This window comes from Onychostruthus taczanowskii, unplaced genomic scaffold, assembly GCF_017590055.1.
Source record: "Onychostruthus taczanowskii isolate IOZ18803 unplaced genomic scaffold, ASM1759005v1 scaffold28, whole genome shotgun sequence".
NCBI lineage: Eukaryota > Metazoa > Chordata > Aves > Passeriformes > Passeridae > Onychostruthus > Onychostruthus taczanowskii.
In genome coordinates, this window is record NW_024500128.1 from 2856275 (window position 1) to 2877927 (window position 21653).

The 21653-nt window shown below is 39.5% G+C and overlaps 1 protein-coding gene across 1 annotated transcript in view; it reads right to left on the reverse strand.

The window, feature by feature from the left end:
• Positions 1 to 480: 480 nt before the first annotated feature.
• Positions 481 to 21653, reverse strand: part of ZNRF2 (zinc and ring finger 2) — a 58555-nt gene continuing 37382 nt past the window's right edge. Inside the window, exons 4-6 of the mRNA XM_041407835.1 lie at positions 8290 to 8395; positions 7506 to 7583; positions 481 to 6375 (exon numbers count right to left, since the gene is read on the reverse strand). Of these exons, the coding sequence (XP_041263769.1) occupies positions 7526 to 7583; positions 8290 to 8395 (164 nt within the window). The 3' untranslated portion in view covers positions 481 to 6375; positions 7506 to 7525. The remainder of the gene's footprint in view (positions 6376 to 7505; positions 7584 to 8289; positions 8396 to 21653) is intronic.

Consider the following 21653-nt stretch of genomic DNA (forward strand, 5'->3'; position numbering starts at 1 on the left):
GAAACCACCCATGAGTTTCCCTACCTGCTGACCTGGCAGCTCTAATTTATGCTAACCTTGAAGGTCATCATGTCTGCTGAAGATCTACAGAGGATGCATTAACCAGAGACATCTCACCTCCAGCCTCCAGCCACCCCCACAAAAGAGCAGCTACATCAGCTCTTGTCTGCTGAGACCTTCCCTGGCCAGAGGGATACAAGCCTGTCACATCACTGCTTGTGGGACAAGTAAAGAGTGAGAGGGACTCAGAGGGGCCAGGGGCTGGCCTGGAGGGTTGCACTCCCACCTGGAGACTGCAGACAGGTGAGATGCCAAGCTGCTTTTCTGGCTGTGACTCTAAACCATGCACTGCTTTTCCTTCCTCTGCTCCAGCTCACACTGCAGCACAGACATACAGAAATTCTGTCCCACAGCAATGCCTCTTTCACCAATACTTCAAAAAAAAACCAAAAAAAAATCACCTGGAAGTGTGAGGAAAACTGTGCTTCAAAAGATTTATTACATATATTTGTACATATTTTACATGAATGGAATGTTAAACATACAACCTAAAAATCAATAAAAAAATATTTTCATTCGTGATTATGTACTGGCAAACCACTGAAAAGAGTACCTTAGAACAATTTAAGTCAACTTGCAATCATACTGCTCAATTAAAAAAACCAAACAAAACAACAAAACAAACAAATATATTTTACATTAGACATTGCAAATTATATTCCGATTTCTGCTCCGGGTAATGAAGGAAGGTATCTTGTCCATTACCACTGCACATACAGGTGGCATTTCAGAAGCTAGCATGGACCTCCCTCTAACTCACTGTGGGCAAGGTTGGCTCTCTAGGAAGAGGCATATAAAAAAAGAGAGCACACACTCTGCTCCCTACCAGCAGGTATCTGCCAAAGGGTGGGAAGAGCCAGAATGAGATTTGTAATCAAGGGATAAACGCTGGATCACCACTCATTCAGTGCCACACTGCAGCTCTTAAAATTTCTTACAAGTAGTTTTTAAGTGATTCATTAAAGCATCCCCTCTACAGCTAAGCCACCTCCCTTCTTCCTTGAAAGTTATAGTGCTTTGGCAATATCAGCTAGGGGAGAATTCTTCACTGTATGGTAACGAATATTTCAGCTTCATCTTAATATATACAAGAGCATAGAACCAAGCTTTGATGTCTCTTCCTCTTAGAATTTCACACCTTGAGAGCTTGTGACCAGTTGTGTTGAGAAGTGTTTACTATGAAATATAACATATCAGCATTAAAAGGGACAGATTTGAGGGAAAACAAGAGGAACAGGATTCAGCAACAGATTATGTTTTTGCAACGTCAGGTTACTTACACTTGAAACTCTGCCAAAATCGAGCAAATCCTATTTATCGTTGCAAAATCTTTGCCAAAGCACACCCAAGGGCAAAAGTCTCTCAAACAAACACACATAGATTAAAAGCGGCCAGAAAGATCAGTGAGTGGGCTGGCTGCCTTCTAATTCTTGTACACTGGCAACTTATTAGATCCAAGACAAAACCAAGTCCACCCTTTTTCAGGTGCAGGATATTCCTATGGTGCAGGATATTCCTTTTTCAGGTACACGATATTCCTATGGTGGTTTACCTGAGCAAGTCTTCAACAACTAATAATGCCCCACAGTGAGGTCATTTTACAGCTTATCCCATCATCAGCTCTGATGTACTAATTGAGACATGACTTTACAGAACACAAGCAGCTTGGAAAGCCAGCCCATAATTGTGGAGTAAGATAACCAAATGTAATTTGAGAGTATGAACTAGGTTGGTTTTTCTAATCCCCAACAGATTAAACCATCTCCAACCTGATTTTTAGAAGCAGGTTATTTATGTGGAGAAACAGAGACATCACAGATTTTTCATTCAGGGAACAAATCCTGGACATAGTTCTGTTGTGAATTTCTCACACAGAGTGTTTTGAATGACAAAAAGTTAAGTGCTAGGAGCTGCATGAAAAAAAACCCCACATTTGGCTGGATTGTAGGAAATCCATAAGAAGACTTTTCTTACAGTTACAACCTCTTACATCACTCCTACTGATGCCAATGGAAAGCCTATTGATATGGGAATATGGCCTAACATATATCTCATCTTCAGCAAGACAGAGGAGAAATTGATATAAAATGACTTTTAAGCTTGGAAGGGTGGAAAGTGAATCATCAAATATAGCACTCATCAAAAAAAAAGAGATAATCTTCCACTAGTAAAGGTGAGCTGGAAGATCCCATAGTAGCACTTCTGCACTCCCAGGTGTGTGGTAGTCTCTCAGCAGGAAAATCCCACCTGCACAGCAGAATTAGTACCAAATTTGCACACAAATACTCCTTCAATACAGGAAAGCGGCTAAAAGCCACAAGAAACTCAGAGGGATCACTGCCTGTATCAAAACCAACGTGTTTTGCCACCATTTACAAAGAGAGAATAGTAACATTCAAGTGCAAAGTTCCTTGCTTTTGGTGGAACACGGAAGAAATGGAGCAAGTTTCTAAAGCCCTCACGCAGAAAAGGCAGCGCACTGAAGGCGTTCTTAAGCACATCGCACGTATTAGACATGTCCCTCCAGAAACACCAAAGATCCACATTTCTGAATAGAAATTATCTTTCCCATATTTGCTGAGATTTTAGTTTCCTGGAAGTCTGTTCTACCAGCTCTCCAGTCTTTCAGCAAGGCTTAATTAAAAATCTAGTGCTCCTAAAATTAAGAAGTAGGATAAATGTATAAATCTTGAGTTTCAGTCATAAACCCCTTTTACATCATAAGGGGGGGAAGCAGGGAAAAAACCAAGGTCACAAGCATCCACCCACATTTTTGTACATTGCCTATACATTTTCCATTCCAAAATACCCCAGTACACTTACCCTTGATTATGACAGCTAACCGGACTACAAATAAGACCATCTGTTTTTGGCTTTATCCCTCCCAAAAATAAAATACCAATAATTTGTGGTGTGCTTGGTATTTTTGCTTTCACGTCCCACTGAATTCATTGCTGAGTGTACACACTGAGAGAAAATGAGCTACCTCCTCCCAAAGGGAAGCATTATTACAGATATACTGACTTGTAAGAGCCAGGACAAAGGGTGCCCTGTGCTGACAGCAATCTTGACTCCCTTGTTATTGTATGGGGTATGGTTAAATACAAACCAGCTAACAGCCACCTCCACTATGAACTTCAAAACACGAGCTGCTACTGAAGAGACATGGGTATGTTACAAGTTCAGAAAAATCGCACATTTCAAGACAGTGTCAAATCTACTCTTCCCCTGCTGGCAAGCAGCATGTTTATGGCAGACCTGAGTATGGGAATTATTTCACACCCTTACATATTTAGGGAAGATACAGGCCAGATGACAGAAAATACTCTGAAACAGCACAGAATTGGCAATCTCAAGATATTTACAGGCAAAGAAGCATATCGCACCGAAATTGAAGTTATTGCTTCTTGTGGACAAGTGTGGTGTTCCTTGTTTGAGACACAGGACTTGTTTGGTGTTTATTTTTCCCTTCTGAAGCACAATGAGTTGACACCCCTGTGAGGACATTTTCAAAAGGAAGGTGTTGTCTGTGACTAGAGCTGTGCCTACAGCATGGTCATCACCAGCTGATGGTGACAGAAAGCTTATCTAGGTGAGTTTCCACTGGTGTTTTCAAACCCAAGCATCACTCTCATGCTTCCAGGGTCATTCCAGGCTTGGTCTATGTTACAGGCTTTGATACAAGAAAACCTCCCATTGTCTTTCAGAAGAGATTTATGGATGCCAAGAACATCAAACTAAAGCTGACCTTGTATCAGTTCCTCAAATAATCCAAGGAATTGCTCCTCTACTGTGCTGATGGAAGCAGCAATGGACTCTTGCCTACAAAAGCATCACCAGTGCGATGGCTAGTGACCTGCTTTTCCAACACTGTTCCTAAACATGGGACAATAGCCCTAACTGGTGGGTCTTTAAATCAGCTACTTCCATCTGAATACAGAAGATGAAGGGTTTTGAGGAAACAATAAGTGAACTAGAAGTATGAACTACCAAAACTGAGCTCAAGTTGTACACAGATTTATGTTTCTTGTATTTATGTACTTAACCCTCAAGCCAAAACTATCTATGACCTCAGAGCACAGGACATCAAAACACTGACCTACCCCCTTTACATGACTACAGGTGAGTTTCTGCAGGCATGAAGCCAGCTGTAAACATTAAACCAATGCAAATGGAAAAGTTTTACTTTCAGACGATATCAGGAGTTTAAAACATTGAGAAAATGGGCCTGCAGGCAACACCACTATTTGAGTATCACAGGTGCTGTAATTCCTCATCCCCTCCCTCCCTCCCTCCCCCAAGATAATACAAGGCAACACAAATATTCTCGTTGAAAAAGGACTCTGTACAGGGAATGACTGTACATTTGATGTGACTACAGAATCGAACGTGTGACAAAATGATTCTGCTCCCACTGAAAAAGAGAACTCAACAGGGCCCCATAGCTTACAGGTTCAGCTGAAACCAGTGATGCAAGCCCAAAAGTATAGAAACTGCACGGTCAATTATGACAATTATCTAGTTTGGACTCCTTTAGATTTGCAGCGTAACAAAGGCATTTTACAGAGTAACATTCAGGAGAAAATGTTATCCAGGGAAGAACTGCTCTTCAAGCAAGATAGGAGAGTTTAGGAACATGAACTGCACTTCTTCTCCAGATAGCAGTAGTTGCTCCTAGTCTTTGCCCTTTTTGATATAAATCACAGCAGCAACAGAGAGAAATGTGTACTTAAACAAAACAAACAAAACAAAGAAAAAAAAACCAAAAACCCAACCAGAATTATTTATGTACAAGAAAAAATGTCTGAAGTGTTGTGCAATTTATTTTAACTATTGAAACTCACTAAGAATACTGTTGCTAATAAATATTCATAAACTCTTCCCTGTGTTGTGAAATTCAGAAACTACTACAATTAATTCTCGATATAAAAAGTATGCTTCTAAACCCTGATATCTGTTCCAGTTCATTGTCTTTTTAAAAAAAATTATTTATTTTAACTGTGATACTTTGTGGGAACTAATACATATCCACAGCTTTACTCGGTGTACCCACCCAGAGACATCCTATGTTTTGTGGAGCTCTGATATACCAATATAATACAGTAAAATAATAATAAATTAAACAAATACAGATGAATTTTAAAAAAAGAAAAAAAAGAAAGAAAGGAAAAAACCCAAACTAAACAAAAGACCACACTGTCAAATGCTGGTCTCCACATGAAGACACCAAGGGTTTAGATGCAATGTACTACAGATCCTGCGACCCAAAAACACATTCAAACAAGGAAACGTGAACTTGTGCATGTTCGAAAAATAAACACAAATCCCACCTCGATGTAATCTCGCCCATGCCTATAAAAACCTCTCCCTGTGCCCACACTTGCAGTTATTCATTTACACCTCAGGAGGCAGCCTGGAGATGAGAGTAGTACAATAAAATAATTACCTGAAACATCTTTAAAAAAATACCCGTTAAACAAATTACCTTAACTGGCAGCACTTAAAATTGGTAATTAATTTCTTTTTCCTATTTTAAAAAAAGTTGCATAGCTGTAAGATTTGCTTTGCTGCATTTCTTTCTGTCGTTTTGACTCATGAGCAATAACAGAGACGTTTTAGTTACTTAAATAGCAATACAGTGTGCAGATTTCAACAATCTCTATAGCTTGATCAATATAAATTAGTTACCTGTCTTGGTTTTACTCTTTGGACTGCATTGTGACAAAGGTTTAGTTACAAAACTTTGAAATACAGTATTCCTACACAGAGCGGGTTGTGTTTTCTGTTCTTGAAAAAAGTGAAGAACGTAAAACAGGGTGTGAATTCAGTAAATTAAGGTCACACTGTTAGATTTTATTTAGTTTGCCATTTACTGTTCTTCAGCCAACGAGAAGGTGACAACGTTCCCACTCCAATCTGGGGCCGTCCCCCTGCAAGGGTCTCAGATAGCACGTATCGAACGTCTCCTCTTCCACTGGAGGCAGTAGGAAACATGTCCAATAGCTCGCTTCTTCACAGAACCAGAAGTTAGGCTGAAATTTGGAACTTTGGCCTTCAATACAAAACAGTGTCAGTAATGTCTCTGGGGAGTCGATTGTTACAGGATGTGCAGCATTTTCAAAATCCCTGTGTGTCCTTTGCATGAGTGTTTGGTATACTGAGCACTACTGTCAAGTAACGGTGTCTGCAATGCTTTCTCCGTGTCACTGTCCATCTTTGCCTTTTTCAGCCACAAAGAACTAAGTCTCAAGCCAGGCACGCTGTGTTCAGCAAGAGAACCTCACATCTCCTATGTTTTCTGATCAGTGGAAGCAGCTGTTGGAAAAGAGAGCACAAAATACCATTATTTCAGTACAGAAACCATTCAAACAGCGTCAGCGCAACTGAGTTTTCCTTCCTCTTTTTTCCTAAGTCCCCAGTTATCACCATCCCTGCTGTGGAAAAAGCAAATAGAATTTAACATGAGGCTGGACAGCCATGAACATGTACAGAGACAGAGGTGTTCACGAACAGCACGCAGCCTTCTGCCACAACCAGAGACTGGGGGCAATGTGTATTAAAAAAATAGGAAATGTGTGTAGTTATTAATTTTGGCTAACACTGCCCTGAGATTAAAACAATTATCTCAGTAGCAGGATATCTTCCTTGAGGTTTTCTTTGCTACCCCTACAACACAGACACATGAAGCAACATGAAACAAATGCACAAATAAATGCTAGTCATGAATACTTCCGATTTTTTTTTAAATTTCCATCAGAACAACAAAACCAAACTCTCAGCTACCAGATAGGATTTCAGATATCTCTGTTTCTCTAAGAATTATGATTTTTGGTGTGCTTTGCAATGCTTAAGGGCAATTATTTAATACAAGATAAAGTTTCTGAGTCAGTCAACTAAAGAATAAAACTATCCTTTAAACTTTTAACACAGACTGCAGATCTGCAACCATTAACACAAAACATAAGCTGGAAAAATGTGAACTTCTGTGAGATGGGATAGAAACATGTCCACATTTTTTATTTATTTATATGCTTTAAACATTCTGGAATGCATTAACATTAAGGTAGCTTTGAAAATACCTAGCTTCAACCTTTTTGTATGATTCCAAAAGCCTTCTGTAAGAAATACATGCCAGTACTCACGGAACAGTCCAAAATGACACAATTGTATTATTTTAATTTTGTTTCATTTCTATAGAAAAATACTCTTAGGAAGGTAATGCTAAAGGTTTCTTGACACTGACTTGCCACTTTGCAGTACTAAAACTGGAAAGAGCACGCCATGCAAGGATGTAGAAATCTTATGCTTATATTGCAATATACATCAATCCTTACTGATTAATATTGTAGTTCTGAGACACAGTAGTAAATTCACAATTAAAAAGAAATAGTACAGTTATTTCAGGTAATAAAGATATTTATTGTTGGAACATAAATAAACATTACCTAAAAATATGAATCTTGTCTTAATCTGATGGATGTTCAGGGCAAGATCTATTTACTTCAAACCATTCATCTATGCAGCTGTTGGATACAAAACAAAAAATGGGAACAATTGACATGAATACCAGTAATATTTAGCAGTAGGATATGAATATAAATTGGTTTCTCCATTTCAATGACTAGTACAATTTTATATTCTACAAAGAAGTATATGCATATACACACATCACTGGAAAAATTAATAACCCCAAACCACAGTAATATTTGGGCATTAAGCACTGTTGAAAATCTAAATTTCTTAAGTGTTAAAATTTTCTAAGGAAGCATTTTACAAATTACAGATTTTATACACAGGTTAATTAGCTACTAAGGTTATCATCTTGCTTATGTCATTCACTGACATTTTACTCTCTGTAAAGTACAGACACTTATGAAAAAAAATATGAAACAGGTTAAAAAACCATTCTCTTCTCTCCCTGGCCAACTCTATTAGCATTTGACAAAACTTAAGCCCACATGACCTAAGCTCCTCAGCCATGATACACATTCCTTCCCCATCCAGATGATTTTACAAGAATGAGAAGCCTGTAGCAGGGAAAATTAACTTCAAATACATTTGGTAGAGATGGAGAAAGATGCCATTTGAAAAACATCTTTAAGACTGCTACTGCTGTTTCTTTGCAAAAAAAGCAACTAAGTTTAAGGGCTTCTTTAAGCACCCCTTAAGAAGAGTTACCCCATAAATGCAACCTTGTGGAATTTTACATCCATCCTAAGGAATACTTGCCCTTTATGATATATGCAGAGGCAAGGCAGCCGTGCTATAGTATCTCCTTGCTGCAGCTCTTCCAGGCATATTGCACACTCCCCAGCGTCTTTACTCAGCACATCCTCTGAGGAAAGAGCACAAAGTGAAATGGTTAAGAACCAGAATACTACAAGCAAAATGTTCTTTATTCAGAACATCAAGGATAGCTCTAGAAGAAGGTATTTTGTCCTGCAGAAAGGTAAGGATCAGTGACACACCAACTGACTGAAGATTAATGATGAGAACCCTTGCTCAGTTTTCAACGTGGAAATTAAGTTCAAGCCTGAATGTAATATTTCTCTGACAAGGCACTGTAGGTAAAAAAACAGGTAAAGTTCTTCCTAGCTTCTAAACACTTAGCCTGTCATTTGATTTTTCTACTCTCCTACTCATCTCTCTTCTATACATCTGGCTTTCTTCCACCAGCCTTGCTAGTAACTCATATTTCACACCTTCAACTTCTCACCACACTAGCATGTTCTACATCCCATCCACCTTTTTCTCAGTGTAAAGTATGAAACTGCCAACTGTAGGAATGTGAGATTTCCATGAAGGAAAGGTCATTGCTGTATAGCTCCAATGAGTCCTGGAGACACTAAATTTTTTGCAGCATTACCAAGTCCGAGAACAAAGGAGGAAAAAGTAAATTACTAGGAATGCAAAGGAGTTGGCTTTCACTAAGAAGTTTCTGGGAAAACATATTATTTTTAATAAAAACCTTCTCTCTTGGACGCTTCTATTAGCCAGAATGTGGGATGCAGAATTCAGTCAGCACAAACAGAAGATCACATAAGGTCTTCTTTGCCAGATGCAGATTAGAAGTCCCTGTTAGACACAACCTCACGCTCCACAGGGCACTCCCAACTAGAGACCACGTAGCAACCCAACTGGCAGATCAGAAAGGTGCACGCTTGGCAAAGTAAGTCCACATGTTCAAGTTTCCATGGTTTCATGGGAAAAGCTTCCTTTTCATTGCCAAAAAGCACCTCAAGTGATTGCTTATGGAGAGTACTTTTTGCAGCTATGACCGAGAAACCAGCAGCTCTATGCTGTTCTCTCCTGTGGCTCCATCGCCACTGGCATTCCAAACACAAAGAATGACAGACTACTAGAAAGCTACCATGGCAGCAAGAAAGTAAAAGGAAATTGGGTCTACATTGTTTCCACTAAATGATAGTCAGCTGTCTTGCAAGTGCTTGGGTTTCTAAAGCACTGGTTATTTCAGTCTCCACTACATTCACTGGATATGCTAAAAATCCTGTATAATGCCACGTGTGTAGCACCTTCATGGAGATGTGAAAAATATCTAGCATGCAGTGAACTATTATAAAGAAAAAAATTCAAAACAAAAATATAAAAATATACATCCACCACAACAAAGAAAATTTTAAAATGCTTTAAAACATTTTATGCACAGTAAACTTCTGTTGTTCAGTGAGAAACTGTAAACTTCTCAGAACTTAGAGATAAATTAGCGATACTAGGGAGACAAGGTAATTTAAAACAATAGAAAATATTTTAAGAACTCTTACCTGTCAACTTGCCCAGAAGAGGGTGCTAAGGATAAATACTTCCTTGAGGTTGGAATTTGGTACTTGGTTGTTTGGGGTTTTTTTTAATACAAAGGTATTCTAATATCTGACCAGGAGGCAAACATTCTCCAGACACTGTCTGGCTAGAGAGATATCAATCTTTCTCTGATGCTGTCAGACTTCATCCTCCTAGACCACCTCTTTGCACAACTTTACAAGAACTCCTGTGAGCAGTTCTCTTCTCACAGTTAGGTGGCAGGAAGCACCATTAATAATTAATAATTCAAGAATGTATCATACATACAGAGCATATTTTAAAAAGTAACTTTTTTCACAGAGTCCCTTTATCAGATCAGCAGCTGCTACCCAAACCAAAATGGGACAAAGATACCTCTAGTGGATTAAATCCCAGTCTCACTCCCTCAAGCACTCTCAAGAGGGAAGCATTTAGTCAAGCTTTGATAAGAGAAATTGAAAAGCTGTCCGATAAAAACACAGTTTATAAAAGAAAGCATTCCTGTGAACAGCTTTTCCATCGTTCTCTATTGTACATGTCTGGCTTATCCTGCGCTCCCCAGACTGCACAATGCTTGGGTCTGAACTCCCACTGAGCAATTTAACAAGGTTCTGCACCTTTTGGCTAACATTAGGGCATGATGCCAATTCAAACACTTGTACCTCCCACCAGCCCTGGCGTAAGTGTCTGACACTCCTTTTATTTTCCCTCCAGTATTCCTGTACTCTCCCTCTTGCCAGTACTGGCCCTACTGCACAAGTCCCTGGCAAACAGATTGCTGCCCTGCCTGGCTTCACCCCAGGCTTTCCAACTAGGATGAGACACCAGGCACACACTGGGCTTTGGCCAGTCATGCCAGAGGGAGCTGGTGCGAATGACGTCTAGCACAGACTGGACCTCAGAAACATGGAACAGCTCTGCCATTCCTGCAGGAGAGGTTATGGTAACAGGTCCCAATGCACCTCTTCCTCGGGAATAATGAGGAATCAGCATTCCCTGCTTGTCTAAACCTCATGAATCCTACCTAATGCTCTTGTGCATAAACACTGAACGTATGAGTGCAAAAAAAAAACCAACTGCTGTAAATGCCCATGTGTAACTTGCACGTTACCATACTCCAAACCCATATAATTACCTTATCACTAATTACACATGTAGAGTGATGACAGCAAAACCAATCCTTCACAGACTTATGACACCTTAGATATGACTACCTTTTGACCATTTTAGGTGATGATTCAGATCATCAATCTCAGACAAAAAAAAAAAGGAGAGAATAATCTGGTTAGACCTGCATCTGGTCAGAAATTGTTCTGTACTTGTTTTATACAACACTCTCCTACACCAACACTGGCTTGTATCAGATAGAAGTCAGTTTAAGGGCCATTTAACAATGAATTTTAAACATATCTGTTACAGAAAAATCTGTATATCATTTTGCACAGAACCACTGCAGTCTGAAGAGGTTTTTTGTTTTGACCTTTTCTTGCAGCAGAGTGATTCAACACATATATTTCATTTTAAAATTTTTCCCTTAAAAAACCCAAACCAACAACAAAACACACAAACCAAAAGAAGGAGTAAAACACCTTAAAACTTCATCAACGTTATGAATAAAACATTTATATCAGCGTATTACCTAAATGGAAGTGGGAGGAGGAAACAAGCCACATTTTTCCATTTCACCCACATGTGGGTACATACACAAATACCACACCCTCACATCCACATGCACTGTCCCTAATAGGAGGTAAACACTCCTCCACCTTCCCAGCTACTTGAGCAAGTACTCACTAGCCAAAGACCAGTGTCAAAATGAAATCTTGCAAAAGAGCATAGCATTTTCCCTCCTGAGTCTGCTCAAATACTTCTTCCTCTTCTCCTCTATCCCTGGCTACTACTGTTTTAACTTTGGGTTGTCAGTAATTTTTCCTCCTAAACTTCTGCTTTTATCTTTACTGGAAAATAAATTCTACACATTTCTGTATTTGTAGCAAAATAAGTAGTAGAGGATTAAAAAACAGGCATTCTGGCATAATACTTTACCAATTAAAAACTTTTCTTAGAACTTTTGAAAAGACATCTAATAATTATGAAAGTCACTAACTCAGCCATGATTAGGATTATAGGCAATATCTGTGATTAAATTGTCTTTAAACTGAGGACTGCAAAAGCGTATGCATGCATACCTTCTGGATAAGGTAATTAAAATCTGTTCTGATGCATTTTGCTTTGCCTTTTAAAACACAGGCAGATATATCCCTAGGCTGAAGAAACTTGAAGCCACAAATCATGGAGATGTCAATATATTTTGGGAGCTATCAATTTATAGCTGCATTATTTTACTACTCTGGGTATTCACTGGAAACAGAACACTAAGTTAGAAACACCTTGACCCAATTCAGATTGACAATATTTCAAAATGTCTGTATTTTTTCTAAAATTTAAAACCTTAAATGTCCATGGAAGCTGCCATCACAGCTAGCTTACTAGTGAAGGACACCACAAAGGTCAACTCTTTTGGGAACACAGATGAAACTTAATTGAAACACACCTTTTGAACAGTATTGGCACTAAAACTGGTAAAACAACAGCCATTAAAAAATACTGATGAAACTTTATTAAATAGTACATATTACCATGTATCTGTTTTGAAGCTGATGACTAAAATTGTCTTAGTAAAGTACTAGAGACTGTCTCTGCTTGTTTCTATGGAGTATGCAGAGCTCTATACATCTAGAAACCAATATATTTGTTCACATGCAGAGCATGAATTCATCCATATTGCAGAATTTACATTTTTACTGTTATCACCTTTGCTGATACCACAAAGAGTCAAGAAGGACCTACACGTTTCCACAGGTACCTTACTATTCAGCAGCCAGTAAGCATGCATGTATGTGATTACACACTTATTAAATGTTACTGACTTCATTTACTAAATCTTTATGGCTTCTGTCACATCTGGTTTTCTCCCTCTCTGTTTCTTTCTGGCTGTTTCTTACTATGCTTTCCTCCTCTTCAAACTCATTTTCCCTAAAATGTGTTCTTTCTAGACCTGGATTTTCTACCACTCCTCCTGCCCTCCATCATCTCATTTCATTTTCTGCTGCACAGCAGGCACTGGAGGAAGGAGGAAGAGAGAAATATTTTTAACTATCTGATACAAATAATATGGACAGCCTTTTTATATGGGGTTAATGTCCTTGGGAGAAGTAGACACTAGAATGGAAAGAAAACCATCATGCACAGGAAGTGGGTCTCCCATGTAGCTCAGTGACTGAGCTTTGCAAACTGGTATTGACTGCAAGCAAAACCTGTCTTTCCCAGTCCATCCTAAGCACTAGGAGAGCCAGCAGTTCTTTGACATTACAGCTGGTCTTCAGTATTCTGGCTGCCACAAGAGGAATACTCTTGATTCTCTAGGGATCATTCTTGGATGACCAGGTCAGCCATCTACTGCTGCTCAAATGTTGAGGCAGAAAGACACTTTGAAGGAAAGGTGATTCTTAAGTGCTCAGAGCTCCCAACAGGAGGAACATCATTCAGTTTTCACTGCAGATGTTTATTTTGCCACTCAGCTTTCACAGCTACAGGGTCAGTCAGCAGACTGAGCAAGGCAGAGCTGAAGCCATTAGCTTAGTTCTCCTATGAAGATTGTGCCGTCACAGCCAGAAGTGGAACTTCACTACCCTCAGCAGCGTAGTGAAGAAGCAGTGGGTTCCTAACTAGAAAGATTTCTTTTTGCTCTAGTATAAGCCATCTCCTCTGGATTGAATTTAAAAGGGAAGATATTTAACATACAATATTTTAACTTGTACTACAGCTAAGCAGTTTTCAGGATTCACAACACCACATAGTTGAGCATGTAAATAACTTAAATCCAAATTCCCCTGAACTACTTAAATCCAAATTCCCTTCTGTGCTGCTGAAAAAACCCAATACCCTTGTGCTAATCAAACAAGCACAGGTGGTACTTTTTGTGCATACAATCATCCCAAACATGACTCATGAGGTAATACCGAGAACTTAAGCAAGCCACAAATATTCTCCCAGCCACAATATACAAAAACTAAACCTCTCCAAAGCAAGCTAGCAAGCTACAACAAATGTGACACTTCATCAAATACTGACAAAGTGCTTGATGAATTGCTGGCTTGGGGAGTGTGGTGATATTTTTCAGCACCTCACTCTTCAGCCCTTGCAACATGGCAGCCCATTACAATTTCCTACTCAAAGTCCAGGTGTTATCCTTGCTTTCCCCAACCCTCTCACATTGCTCAGTGTTGGTCCAGGACTGAGATAGTTATGTACAAACAGATATCCATCAGGAAGGACTTCCTGCACACACATTGCCTACTGTCTTTGGTGCTCCCTCTTCTTAAAACACAAAAGTAAAGGGGAGGGAGCATGCAAAACACAAAGGGAAAGTCACACAAGAAAACGATTTGCAGAATTAGGCCTAAGTGGCAATACTTGTGTAGCAACACCAGGCTGAGATAGAAGGAGATGGCTGCAGAAGTTTCATTGTTTCTTAGCTAACCCACATTTGAAGAACTGGATTTAAATTTTTGTGGGACATTCTGAGCTTAGTAAATTCTGAGAAATAGCTAGATGCTTCCTGTTCAGACAGATAACCATCAGGTCGATGGTAGAGAAAAAATACTTCTGGTGAGATAAAGATAAAAACTGAAACAGTAGTGATAGAAATACATTTAAGTGAGCAGGAGCAAAAAAGTCTGTGTTGCATAGTGATAGTTTACCTAAATAGAATTGTATCCAGGTAGCTAATTAATAGAGAAGGCAGAAGGATTTGCACACTGAAAAAAAACTGAGCTCTTTTGTAGAGAGATTTAGCTTCAGTGACCACAGGGGAGACCTAGCTGGAGCTACATGACACAGGGTGCCAATACAAGTTATGGTTCTGAAAAAAACCCAGAAATTAAATCCCAAGTATAAATAACACAGGCTTGATACAATGTGCAATTAAGGTATCTTGCCCGCAGACAAAGTCAAGTTTGCACCTCAGGGCTCCCAGTGAAGAGCTACACTTTGCAAAAAAGGCCAAGTAGTCAGAGAAATAAAACTCCTCACTTCCAAGCATCCACATCCACAGCCATTCCTGTGCTATTGTTATCAGTGTACCAGCTTCTCAGTCCATATTTACACTGTTGACAGAAAGTGTTGGGGTGAAATAGGTATTCATACTAGATAAATCCTATTAGCCCAACTGGCCATGAAATGTCTCGTCCTCCCATCATGAGATTTATTGCTAGTGACTATGCCTTTCCACAGTAATTCAAGATTTGCTCTCAAAACAATTATCTGATTGTGACTGTAAAATTTATGTTTAAGTTTTTCCAATGTCTGTCCACTGTTTAATCAGTCTGCTTGCAGTTTAAGATGCCTTTGGACATTAAATAATCTCAAGATAGCTAAATTCTTCTGTTGCACTGACTACTAAAGATAAGTTCCATTCACCATATTTGTAAGTACCATGAAATTTTAGTCTAGGTATGGGCCAAAGAGCTGCACATGTTCATAAATGAACCACAAATAAAGTCTTGTCCTCCAGAATATAATGTAAAAAGACTTTTTGCCAGCCTTACCCATCTTGTACTGAGTCCCCACTTCAAGCAAACTGACATAGATTTGTTTTTTGAATGACCCAAGGGGGATCTTGTTTTTGAAGAGTCTTCCTTGGCATGATGTATTTTGTCCCGAGGCTTACCCGCTCCTGTCAGAAACATTGCTTCTGGGAGACAATACTTCTAAATATTGCCTTCTCAGAAGGTGATTGGATGAAAAAGTCTTGAATGCAGCCATAGCAAACTTGTGCCCCTTGTGAAATCCCACCACGAACGGTGTACCCTAGCACATGCTGGCTGAAACAAAGCTGCTCCTTGCAGCACATGGAATAAGGAAGCTGCCTTCAGGCTGTTTTCTTGGGTTTTCACCAGTATTACATGACCTCTCAGGTTATCGAGTGTTAATCTTGAATGTCGGGAGTTAAAAGCAGCATGTAAAGGGGCAAACCCACAAGGAACAAAACTGCAACAAAACAAGATACCTTAGGAAACAGTGTAAAAAAAGGATCACTTGGGGAATACATCCTCCTTGGCTCCATCAGGGAAGAATGATTTACACTTCTCAAGACTGAGTTTACCATCAAAAAGGATCTTACACCACAAGTATGCTACAAAAGGAGGAGTGGTTGATTAAATGGCCAGAGGCAACCAGATTGTATTGCTGACGGAGGCTGCTGCATTTAGAGAGGTTCCTTTTTTACGGAGAGCTGGAAATAGAATAGAGCTGGGATGAAAGTAACTTGAAAGAAGCAGGCAGGAAAGAATTGAAGTCTGAGATCCACACATGCAGATCTTTTATCATTTTTGTTTGTTCAGGAGTAAAACAAAGCAAAATATTTAAGTGCTGCTTATGCATATCCACCAATCCATACCAGTACTAAGAAACTGCTATGACAGATGAAAAATCACCTTAGGTCTATTGAAAACTTGGGACTGCAGTCCAGAAATCCAGTTCAAAGGTGAGTGAACCATACAGTTTCTGTTTAAGCAACAGACAGGGTTACCATACAGGGTACACTCAAGAAAAATGAGAGAGAATTCCAGCTTGCCTTGCATAGCAGCTAAGTTCTTTACCAAAGGTAAAAAAACATCAAAACTCAAAACCAAACATACGTAAACCCAAATACACAAAAAAAAAATCCCCCAACCGCTCAACCAACTAACCAAAACAACAAAAAAAACCCCAACCCCACCAAGGCATATAACCCCAAGAATATTTATCTATAAAAGCTTCTTCTGGTAGTAAATCACTTGGGTATCTGAGTTAATGATTTCATGAAGAAAAGCTACCACTGTGGTCAGGGGAAGAGTGAAGAATTCCTTCGAAATACTGTGTAGAAACAGGTCTCTTCCCATAACTTTACAGTCAGAAGGAAGATTTCACTCAGATGCAGTAAGTCTGTTAAAATGAGCAACATTTGCAAATCGAGACTGGATGCTATCACCAACAATGTTCTAAAAACTTAGCAGGTAAGGCAGAGCACGGATGTGGCAGAGGAAACAACAGAAGATGACTGTCTGATCAAGCTGAAGGAAAGATCTAAGTTGGATAAGATCTCACAAGTGCAGGATGTTGATGTGGCCGTTCAAAAAGATCCCCACTGAGTTTAGGAAATGCCTTTTGCTTTGTCAGCTTTTTTAAGTGACTAAATTTATTTTATTCCCAATGCAACAGAAGATCTAAAAGATTGCAGAGAAGAGTTTTCCAAATGGCGAGTCTTCAACCATTCACCATCACTGAAACTACAGCCAGAAGCCAGAGAAATTGCTTTGCAAAGATTTTCAAATAAGATGTTTCATTCTTCATGGTCTGCAAGGTACTAGGAGTGTGATGGGGACACACTGACCTAATGAAATGTGTGAGAGAACTCTCACATGACAGGAGGTGGACAAAACAAGCACATTAGAACACTTCACAGAAGGAAAGGGTAGGGCAGTAAGTGTCCCTGAACAACGGAGGCAGAGAGAGGGAATGAAATGAAGCAGCTCAGATGAAGTTATCCTATTAGTCTGGGCAATATGGGTTACTTTAATGGTGACTTGTTTTGAAGTCGGATGAAGGATTTGATCCCATGTTTTGTTCACTTTGTCCTTTTTCAGGTTCCTATTCCAGGCTTCCTATAGGTGCCCGAAGCACAATGAGAGTTTTGCCAAATCTTTTTTCCAGTCTTTTAACATTGGCCAAGTAACTGACTCATTGCAAGCAGAGGAGTTTGGTTTGATCTGATGCAAAATGAGTGCACAGGGAGATGGCATGAAAGATGAAACTATGAGCCTAAGGTAAAACAGGAGGGGGGGAGAAGAAGCAGGTGTGTGTGACTAAGACACTATTCTTAGGGAAGATCGGATGCATTAACAAGCAACACACAATGAAAGCACTGGTGCCAAAAGCCAGTGTGCATGAAGTCTGGCTTATTAGCCCCAGTGCCAGGTGCTAGGCCTAGAAGGTACTTTTCCCAGCAGGCTCCGGATCAGCCTTCTCCAGATGAACACAATGTCTGGTGTTAATATGCATACACAGGATAAGGATATAAATCACTGCATAATTTTTACTTGTCTGTCTTTTCTGTTTGCAGCAGACAGACTGCTTTTTACAAGCTATTCCTATTTTAAATGCAATTATCCTTGTGATACAGATGGAATGCAAAACATGTCTGAATGCAAACGTTCTGATAACATCAGATATTGAGTCAGAGTTTTCAAAGTTATCTCAGTTTTTCTACTCTACACTAACCCATTATCCAGTATTATAATTTATTGCAGCAAGCATAGAGATACAATATTTCTGGTGCTAACAGGTACCTACAGGTTATTACTATCCCAGTGAGATACTGAGTATGTAGGTATTGAATTGCAAGAGGATGGAAAAAAACCCAAAAAAAAAAAAAAAAAAAGAAAAAAAAAGAAACCATCAATAAATCTTCCTTTAAATTTTAAAATGAGTAAATGAAATAAAAAGACAAGTAAAATTCCAACAGTACTCAGCAGTCATGATCATTCACAAACAATAATACAAAAAGATTAACGTGGAAGATGTGTTTAAAAAAACCAAATGTCCCCAAAGACACTTCTCCAGTATTTGTTCCAAGTTACATGCCCATAATCTGGCAGTATATTTCTACAGCCACTTAAAGTTTTATTTTTCTCCTTGTTTTTTTTCAATTTAGAGGCTACCAAAACTACTAAACACCATTATGACATCATTTCAGCTAATAAAGCCATATATTAAAATAGACTTACTTGGAACTGGGAGAAGAAAAAAGGTAAGTGTTAATCAAACAATTCCTTCCTCTACCTCTTAATTCCAAACAAATAAACATTATTTATGAGCTAAAAATTAACAGTGAATACTACACTCTTGCTTAGCTACACAGGGGCTATCAAATACCTAACAATACACATGAATAGTACCTAATTAAACTTCACACAAGGAAGGAGAGCATGAGGAACATGGTCAAAATTATGGAAATCTGATAAGGCTTCAAATTACAGATAGCTGGTAGTGCAGGGTTAAAATGGAAGTTGAGGTTTTTATGAGGAAGTTTTAACCAGGTTTCATGAGTGTTAATATAATTCAGCACTAAACAGCAGTGAAGTTTCTCATGTTGAGCTTTGTGTTAGAACTTGGGGTTATTTCTGAAGCTGAGCAAATCTGTAGCCACGTGAGACAAAGTTACACAAACTTTGGGGAGCAAAGAGGTTCCCCAGGGAGGACAGAATAGGCAAGTCTAGTATTTTGTACCTATGTCAGTAGGTGTTTTACATCCTGTTCTACAATCACTGGATTACATTAAAAATACTAGAAACTGGTAATCTTTCCCCTGTGTAAGCAGTGATAAGAATCCCCAGTTCAGAAGTGAGAATATTCTATGACACTAGCAGTGTTTTCACCCAGCTTGTTTCTGAAGAGTTTGGCTTGTTTTATCACTGGAATCCCCTACAAAAGCTGGACTGACTTCTTTTGTGCATTGAAGGGCTGAGTCTGCAGCTCAGAAGCAAAGGACTATTTAAGTAATCAAAGGGCAGCAGGTTTTAAAGCAAGATTTTAATCTGAAGAAAAAAAATAAATGACAAATGACATTTCAGGCAGTAGTTTCAAATTGATCTGCCCTTGGAGCAGTTTCTGAGCCAGAAGGAGTTGCTCTTATTCTTTTATGCTTCTTTAGGGAAAAAAAAGGGAAAAAGTCCTGATATGCAAATCATCTGTATTAGATCAAAACAGTAAGAAATTCAAGGAAAGAAATACCATGAAATTCCTAGACAGATCACTCAATCTCAGCGAGATGTACTCTGGTATTTATTTTTTAAGACCTAATGATTTCAAGTAGTATTATTCCAAAATCCAGCAAATGAAATCCATTTTCTATGATTCGAAAAGGGATATTTTCCAGGTCTTGTCTGCACAGGGCAACTAAGGAAAAAAAAAAAAAAAAAAAGGGCAGACGGTTGCTAGCAAATGAGTAAAATCTTAAGGTTTTAGAGGTACCAGCTTTTAAGACTGCGGAATTACCACAGAAAACTAGCAAAACTAGGAACATTATTTCCCCTGGAGCTAAGTTCCCAGCAGTCACAAGACTGCAGCAGTTGCAGACGCGATTTATGACATCCTCTGAATGACCTCTCCGAGCTAAAGACTGATTAAGTGCAAGGCATGGAAGGTAGCTCCCGTCTGGCCGCATCACATGATGCGGAGTCACAGCACGGCAGCAGCAGCGGGCAGAGCTGTCCCGGGCTCCGCTGCAGGCAGCCCCGCGCTGCCATTATGTAAGAGAGGCACAGCCACACGCAGCAGCGCAGCCCTCGGGTCCCCGCCCCGCGGCACCCGCAGATGTTCCTTGCGGCACTGCTTCACAGGTGTGTCCGTCGTTTTCTAGGACAAGAATTGTCATTTGATTTCAGCAGCGCTGTCAGTGCAACAGCGAGGCAACAGAGGTATCTGAGGTTAAGGAGTGGCATATAAGCAAAAGAAATCACTTGAGCTATTCAGCACATGAATGATCCCATTTTCTCTGTTTCTTCCAGAAACAAGAGGGCTTGTTCTATAGCTGTCAAAAGCTTTACTGTATTTATCCACTGCCGCATATAAAATATTCCCATGGCACAGGTATGCATTTAAATAAAGGCAATTCCAGTGTACTGAGAAAAAAATGTTGTCCTGCTCTCAAGAACTGAATTAAGTATGAGGTGACATTGAAGCTATTTTGCCATGGCTTTGTCACAGGAAGTTCAGTCTAGCAGATTTAGGCCTGGCTGAAGGGAAAGTATGCAGAAAATACTTCTCCCCAAAGGTATGTTAAAAGAGTAAGTCATATGCACAACAAACCAGAGAAAAATTTAAGATATTAATAAGTGTGATCTCTGCAGTGTGTCCTTCTCAGCCGGATCCAAGCATGTCCACTTCAGTTCATTACAGTAGAAAGAAAATCCAGCATCATCGATTGAGAATCTCCAACCTGAACCATGAAAGTGAGCTGTCATAGCTTCTTTACAAATCTATATCCCACATTTCTCTTGCATGAAAAGTAAAACAATAAGCAATATTGATACTTCAACCACCACCACTACATCTCCATGAGTATATCTTGCAGAGATAAATGGGGCAGTGTGCAGTTCTGGGAATTGCTGCTCCAGACATTCAAAGTACTTCCCTGTCAGTTACACTGTGTTCCCATTTGATGAGCTTTCTTCACAGCCACACCAATACAAACACACAGTTTACTTTTCTGGCTCCATGGCAAAGGGTTGACAGTTTGTGGGTGTGGAAGAAAGATAAGAGACTGCAGCTTCTAAAAGTGCTGCAACTCCACACTGTAAGAGACTGACCCAGTTCATCCAGTGACTGAGGCTGGAATGGGGTCACTGAAGCAGGTCCCACCTCCCCCCTTTAGAGGCAGGCACAGGTTGCACAAGTTGAACTAGAGTGTGGTCTTATTTAGTGACATTTATCAGCGTTACTCTTCAAGATGAACAACCTCCCTTCCCAACAAACTCGAAATGTAACAGGCTGCTTTTGCAGTGATGCTCTTTTGTGAGGTACCAAAAACTGTTGAAGGAGAGGTTTGGGACAGTGGGAAGGAAATACAGCTTTATTGAACAAAGGGAGGAAGAAATTAAGTTTGCTGCTGTTCCTCTTGGCAGTCTGGTTTGGACAAGTAGCTATCTTTGGCATAGACTGGTGAACATCAGTAAAAGTCTGCTCTTGTTCAA